Below are 7,108 nucleotides of genomic sequence, written 5' to 3'. Positions count from 1 at the left end.
CTCGACAGAATAGGTCTAAATTGTCTATCTTCCATTGATAAAAGAGTTCTATTTAAGTTGATTTTAGATTCCACGTGTAACAATGGCGGTTGAGGTGGTTGGTGGTGCTACATTCATTGCTCCCAATCACAATGCTTCAAAGCACCAACAATGGCCCAAGAGTAAATATCAAGTGATCTCTCTCATACTCGACACAGAAATACGGTAAGTAATCTGTCATCATCGGAATCAGTGCATAAGATAAGAAGAAGTAGATATCGACATTCCATCGAATTCTGATATGATCATGGTTCTTACACGAACAGAGATAATGTGTGTGGTTTTGAATCACACGTAAAGCTTCCAGAATCATCACCCAGTGGTTGATAGAACGAGGATGGATTCAATTCATTCAAAGAGCCAGCTAGACTATGCTCTGTTCCAGCTAACTCCTACCAGGACCAGGTATCGAAACCCTAACCCTAACCCTAACTCTAATTCTGATTTCAGTTCGTGCTTTGTGTTATGTTTCTTGTCCAATGTGAATTGCTACTTTGATTTCTTCCAATGCTAAGTTTTCTCTTTCTATTTCCACATTTGGATTTGCGATTAGATGTGATCTCGTTATATGTGTTGGTGATTGCAAAGAGAAACTTGCATCTGGACTATTGTCACCTTTTATTGCTCATCTCCAGTTCGCCAAAGATCAGATTTCAAAAGGAGGTTACTCCATTACCCTTTCTGCTTCTGCTCCTTGGTTCACCAAATCCACTCTTGAAAGGTCTCTTGTTGCAATATTTGGATTTTAGCACTTTTTAGTAGTTAATCTCTTTGTAGTGCTTGTTTTTTTAACTCAACATCTGTCTTTCTTGTGTTCATTTGCTTAGATTTGTGAGGTTTGTAAGTACACCAGAGGTTCTTGAAAGATCTATCACCATTGAGAGAGAGATTGCAAACATCGAATTATCACTAAACACCAACACACCATCTGACTCGCAAAGTGCGTATTCTTTAAATACTTTTTTTTTTCTCAGAGATCATATTTTTTGCAATAACTTTGGCCCTCAAGTATTAGAAAATTAGAATCTATAGCATTTTTGCTACGTATCCACACAACCCCTTAGATTCACAACCTAAATTGATGTTTTAAGTTTTTATCTCATAAGCATTGTATATTCTCATACTCTTCTCATTTATTATGTGTCTATCAGGTCTCTATGGGTTGGAGGAACACTTGAACAAGTCATCTAATCTTGTCTACAAGGTGTATTATCATTCTACATCTTTTACTACCAATTCAATCTTTCTTCTAAACTTCCATGGAAGATTACTCATAGATTCCCACTTTCAACACTTTTTAGCATGAAAGCAACACAGATGATGCTGTCCATGAAGAAGATTCCAAGTAAAGTATACTTGTGTTTAGCCTAATTCATGAATGCACACTCTTCATCCAAAAAAAAATCCAACTTTTCCTTTTTTATGTTCAAACATTGTAGTTTTCATTTTTAATGTTCAAGGTGGAGTTTTTTTTGGATGGAGGGAATGTACAAAAACAACCCTTGTTTGATATTTTTATCTACTTGTAATTATTAGGGTTCATCTTCAACGTGTTCTTGAAAATAGAAAGGCAATACTTCAAAAAGAGCAAGCAATGGTTTATGCACGTGCTTTAGTTGCAGGTTTTGAGACAAATAACCTTGAAGATCTCATCTCTTTTTCTGATGCTTTTGGATCTCCTCGTTTAAGGTATAAACCTGTTTTCATCACACATTAAGCAACTCAAGAATCCATTAAGATATGTCTCTTATAAGGTATGTTTGAATATCATGTTGATTTCATCAGGGAAGCATGCTTAAATTTCATGGAATTGTGCAATACAAAGAGTAATGATAGAGTCTGGATGGATGAGGTGGCAGCAATGCAGGCATACTCTTGTTCACAAAGCTCTTATATAGAAACATCTGGTGCAATCCTATTCCCTGAGGAAGATGATCCTAGTCAAGAACTTAGGGTTAATGTCCAAAATGGTAATTTTTCCACCAAGAAACAGAACAGTGCTGTTGATATCCATACTTATCATGGCAACCCCATGTTTCATCTTCCATATCAAGGGTACCCTTTTCCACCCATGCTCATCCCTCCATATTATCAACAGAATCTACCATTTCAAGATTTCAAAAGTAGAGGGAAACTTTCACAAAAGAAAGAATCACACTCAAGTGACTCTAGTTCTGAAAGTGAAACAAGGAGTTCATCAAGAAAGATTGTAATCAGAAATATTAATTACATCAATTCTGAAAGAGGTTTAGAAACAGAACATAAATCTGATGAGAATTTAGAATTTGAAGATAAACGTGAAGGTGAAAAGGTGACTCAGCAATGGGATATCTTCCAGAACCTTTTGATGAAGGATACAGATGACAAAGAGTCTGAGGAATTTGTTTCAAATAAATTTGAAGAACAGAATATTAATCAATCTGGAAGACATAAAGAAGGAGATTGGTTTTCAGGAAGTTTGTCAGATAAAACAGTTCATGAAAAAAGCAAGGACATCTTTGAAGACAATTTCCAGTCTACAGAAAGTAGAAAAGATGTTCTTGTTGATGATTCTTTAGCAATTCAAGATCATTCTTTACACAAATCATCAGAAACCCATTTGAGAACACAAGAAATTCTAATGGTTTCAGATAATTTGACACATAAAACTTCATATTCGAGAAATAAAAATGTCAATGAGCCTAATGATCTGTACATGGTTCTTGAAAGAGAGACAGCTGGCAAGCAAACCATGCCAACCTGGACTCCAGAAATGGAATTGGGAAATAATGATGTTAAGATCATAAAACAAGATTCTGTTGGGAACAAGAAGTCAACAAAGTCAACGCCTGGTAAAGGGTCAACCATTGAAACCAAATCTAAAGCTTTATCTGAAAGAAAAAGCAAATCTGATGTCATTTCAAGAAGCAAGAAACCTATAGCAAAGGGTAAATCAGACAAGGTACTCAAAAGTTTCAATCTTTTATTTATTTATTTTTTTTCTCTCTTTAGATCCCATAAAATTGTAATTTTAATATTATTGAACATAGGAAGAAGAGAAAAGAAAGAGAATGGAGGAACTGCTAATTCAACGTCAAAAAAGAATATCTGCAAGAAGTGCTTCTGCAACTAATAAGTCAAAAAGTCAACTTGCATCCCAAGATATGAAAAAGTCAAATAAACCGGTCATTAAAAGTTCCACTATCAATCGCCTTTCAACTGCACGTGTAATTAATCCCAAAGTATTACCTACTGAATCAAAACCTGTTTATAAACCTATAAAAGTTTCCACCAAAAAGATTACTGAATCAAAACCTACAAAAATTCCCACCAAAAAGATTACTGAATCAAAACCTACAAAACTTCCCAGAAAAAAGATTCCTGAATCAAAACCTGCAAAAGCTGTCATCAAAAAGATTTCTGAATCAAAACCTGCAAAAGCTGCCACCAAAAAGATTTCTGAATCAAAACCTGCAAAAGTTGTCACCAAAAAGAATTTTGAATCAAAACCTACAAAAATGGCAATGAATAAGACGAGTGAACAAAAACTTGTTGAATCAAAACCTGCAAAAATGTTAACGAAAACCATTGATTCAAAAAGTTCAAAAGATCCAAAGAAGGTTGCTATTGTGAACAATGTCAAGCAATTGCCAATAACACCTCCAAACCATGAATCTACACAATCGGAGAAAACAATCAAAACATCATCTTCAGTTGTTCAAGAAGATAAAGCTATTCCTCTCAACAATGGTGGATTATCCAAGAAAGCTTTAAACACTGTTACTTTCAAAATCGATGAGGATCATGGTGTTAAAGAAAACCCTAATTTCAAATTGAATCATGAAATTTCTATGGTAGAAACCACGGAAAGAAACAATTCAAGGAAGAAATGGAGCAGTTTCGAAACTTCAAGTAAAGCTCTTAGTGGTTTCAAAAAGCTTCTATCTTTTGGCAGACGAAGATAATAAATTTTTTTTTTTAAAAAAAAGATAATTTAAAAATACAATGTTTGAAGCTTGAAATTTTCGGTTATTGCGTGCATGATATATTGTAACGATTATTTATTGCATTTCTCTTCGGTTTGAAGATTTGCTTGTACTATATAATGTATTATTGTTATTGATAACATATATAAGTTTTACAACCACTTAATTAAGTCTAATGACTTTAAATAGGGTAATACAATGCATTTGTCTATATAGAAAATAAGTGCACAATTTATTAATATAGACGAAAAAAATACAAATCATAAAATATCATTTTGGATCGATTACACAACTATTCTTCTTAAACAACTTATGTTCCATATGTTGTTGAAACGTCCGTGGCGGAAAGAGTGGCGGCTCAGCCTCTGAAACCGTCTCCGGGAGTGGTTTCAGTATAATCGTATCCTTGGGCGGTTCACAGAAAACCGCCCAAGAAACCCTAACTTTCTCCTTATTCACAAGAGCTCTATGCAAAATACTCTTGTACTTTCCATTACTAAGTATCTCAATGGTGTCACCAATGTGCAATATAATGGAATAGGGGACGCATTTTGCAGTGACCCATTGACCACCATAAAAGAGTTGAAGCCCGGGGACCATGTTGTGGAGTATGAACGTGAGTGCACTTACGTCAGTGTGAGCTTCGACACCGAGGGCTAGCTCGGGTTGAGGGCATTTTGGGTAATAGTTGATTTTTAGTTGAAGGAGTAGCTCATCCGCCCCTCCGACTTCCTCCTTTAGACGCCCTGCCTCTAGTCCTAACCCGAGAGATAACACTGAGAGGATCTTGGTGGTGAGTGCTCGTATTTGCTTAGCATACTCGGTGGTAGCGGGTCTGTTCAATAAAAAAGTAAACCATTTCTCTTGTCAAAAGTCAAATATGAACTTTTTTAATGTAGACTAATGCATAGAATGTAGCATGGATGGAAAAACAGTCCAAAAATGAAAAGCAACAAGCTATAAATATTCTTAAAAGGACTAGAGTAGTTAGGACCGGTCCTAGTCATAGACCAGTCCACGAGTCTTTATACCAACAAGTTAATGACAAGTTTAAAAGTAGACGGAGTGTGTGTTTGGGAGTGCTTTTCAAATTCGTTTATTAGTTTATTGGCTTTTCAAGCTAAAAAATCCATGTTTTGAAAACCGGACCGGACCGACCGGTTCGACCGGGAACCGGTCCCAGATCTGGTTTTTAAAGGCCAAAAAACCGGTATTCGTGTGAACCGGTAAAAACCGGTCCGGTTGAACCGGTAAAACCGGAAATTTTAAAAAATCTTTATTTTTTTATTTTTTATATAATTAAATATAATTATGACATCATCCAGTTTTTCCGGTTTTTAAGACCGGTTGGACCACTTGAACCATCGAACCAGTAAGACGATCGGTTCGGTCTCCGGTCCGGTTTTCAAAACCTTGAAAAAAATTGTTTGAGTTGTTCAAAAAAGTTTTTCAAGCAACTTTTTAGGTAGACAAAATAAATGAGTTTCAAAAAGTCATAAAATCCTCGTATTTTGATAGCTTTTTGCCTTTTTAGTTTTTTCCCACCATTTTTACCCCTAAAAAAACATTTTTTAAAAACTCACACACACTTTTTAAAAACTCATTTTCTTACCAAAAAAAACTCATTTTCTTACCATAAAAACAAATTCAAACTCTTTTTAAAAACTCATTTAAAAAAAAAAAGACAAACCAATAAATTTTTTCCCAAAAGTACTTCTAAGATTAACTCCCAAACACACCTTAAAATCAGTTCTAAAGATATGTCTCGATCCTAAATCAGGTTTTCCTATTATTATATATTTTTACAAACTTTTATCGAATGTTTCCCTTGATATTAACTTCCACATTCGATTCGATATAATATACTGTGTAGATATACTACTAAACAATTTAGGACAAAAACTGCACCAATTCCTTCTCATTCATGAAAATGAAATTAATTTGTTCCTAAAAGTTAATATTATTTCATGAAAACGATGCTATCTTCGCAAAAGTTTAACCAATCATGAGTGTAGAAAGCAATTGCACGAACTTTTATCAAGTTTTTATTATTATTATTATTATTATTATTATTATTATTTTTGCAAAACTAATTCGCCGTTTTAATACTTTTTTCTATCGTAAAATACCATGTCAAATTCAGCAATTTTGTGAAATAACTAAACGTTATATCATTTTGTCTTTTGATATTTTAGAGATGCATGTTGTTCAGACGGTATGAAAGCTTTTAATACCAATTAACTTACATATAATCAGTGGGCGTGGAGGGCCAAACGGTCAAATCACGTTTATCCTCGGGAAACACAGTGTGAAAGAAGTAGTCTTCCCATTCGAGTTGCCCCGATGCATTGTTCGCCAATTTACTTCCATACCCTTGAATCTTCCCTGAAGCAATATCGTTACAATGTTTTTCTTTCTCCTCTACAGGCTGAGAGAAGAAACTCTCGCCGGCAGCCTTGACACGAGCGATGAGGTCGTCGGAGATTCCATGGTTGACGAGATGCATGACGCCCCACTCGGTTGCTGCTTTTCTCAGCTCGTTGCTACAGTTTTCTAGGGTTTTTGGGTCGCCGGAGTTTATGTCGTTTAAGTCGATGGTGGGGAGCTGTGGCCCTTTGTCGTCGTTGTTATTTTCGTGTAAGATGTTGGTGATGGTTGGTAGTTCATCTTGTGGTCGGATGTATTCTTTTGGGATTTGATGAATCCCACTTTTTGATAAGCTTTCGACTCTTGTGTTTGTTGCAATCACCATTTTTGGGTGTGTTTGATTATTTTGGTGGTGGTTTGGGGTGGCTTTGTGGGTGGTTTTTATGGGGTCGGAGGTACTGAAGCCTGAAAGAATGGTGGGGGTTGGGTGGGGTAGGCTGGGGGTTGGTCATGTGATGAAATCCCCGTTCAAAGGACTCATGGAAGTTGGTTTGACTTGGAAGTTTGAAGTGTACTAATTTAACTTATTAGTCTTGTAATGGTATTGAGAGGGTGTTTTTTTATTGTTTATTTTCATCACTAAGCTAAGTTTAAGTGTTTGGATATCAATTCTTAAAAATCAGTTTATTGTGGTAGGAATAAACTAAATAAACTGATTTTAATAAGCATCCCCCGTA

The 7,108-nt window shown here is 35.4% G+C and overlaps 2 protein-coding genes across 3 annotated transcripts; one reads left to right on the top strand and one right to left on the bottom strand.

The window, feature by feature from the left end:
- LOC145137412 (COP1-interacting protein 7-like) lies at nt 1–3,987 on the top strand. 2 transcript variants are annotated; one of them, XM_079071537.1, is made up of 9 exons: nt 1–204; nt 306–444; nt 593–760; nt 867–979; nt 1,191–1,243; nt 1,341–1,384; nt 1,576–1,728; nt 1,825–2,980; nt 3,069–3,987. In XM_079071537.1, exons 2-9 carry the CDS (start codon nt 377–379, stop codon nt 3,981–3,983), a joined length of 2,670 nt encoding a protein of 889 aa, XP_078927663.1. In that variant the 5' UTR covers nt 1–204; nt 306–376; the 3' UTR covers nt 3,984–3,987. The 2 variants fall into 2 exon arrangements, with proteins under 2 accessions (XP_078927663.1, XP_078927662.1); XM_079071536.1 differs by having other exon boundaries at nt 1–444.
- Nucleotides 3,988–4,207: 220 nt separating this feature from the next.
- On the bottom strand, nt 4,208–6,838 carry LOC145137413 (leucoanthocyanidin dioxygenase-like). The gene is made up of 2 exons (XM_079071538.1): nt 6,251–6,838; nt 4,208–4,839 (listed from the first exon to the last, which is right to left on the bottom strand). The coding sequence occupies exons 1-2, from the start codon at nt 6,754–6,756 to the stop codon at nt 4,275–4,277; spliced, it is 1,071 nt and encodes a 356-aa protein (XP_078927664.1). The 5' UTR covers nt 6,757–6,838; the 3' UTR covers nt 4,208–4,274.
- Nucleotides 6,839–7,108: the final 270 nt, after the last annotated feature.

Source organism: Lactuca virosa, chromosome 9 (genome assembly GCF_052849685.1).
Source record: "Lactuca virosa cultivar CGN04683 chromosome 9, Lactuca_virosa_CGN04683_v6, whole genome shotgun sequence".
NCBI lineage: Eukaryota > Viridiplantae > Streptophyta > Magnoliopsida > Asterales > Asteraceae > Lactuca > Lactuca virosa.
This window is presented reverse-complemented; position numbering and strand designations above follow the sequence as displayed.

What these genes read in the sequence shown, in the direction of transcription:
- LOC145137412 (XM_079071537.1), top strand. Translation starts at nt 377, where the DNA reads ATGGATTCAATTCATTCAAAGAGCCAGCTAGACTATGCTCTGTTCCAG. An exon ending in ACCAAATCCACTCTTGAAAG is followed by an intron (nt 761 to 866) that starts GTCTCTTGTTGC and finishes TCATTTGCTTAG; the next exon opens with ATTTGTGAGGTTTGTAAGTA. An exon ending in TTTGGATCTCCTCGTTTAAG is followed by an intron (nt 1,729 to 1,824) that starts GTATAAACCTGT and finishes TGATTTCATCAG; the next exon opens with GGAAGCATGCTTAAATTTCA.
- LOC145137413 (XM_079071538.1), bottom strand. Translation starts at nt 6,756, where the DNA reads ATGGTGATTGCAACAAACACAAGAGTCGAAAGCTTATCAAAAAGTGGG. An exon ending in TCCACGCCCACTGATTATAT is followed by an intron (nt 4,840 to 6,250) that starts GTAAGTTAATTG and finishes TTTATTGAACAG; the next exon opens with ACCCGCTACCACCGAGTATG.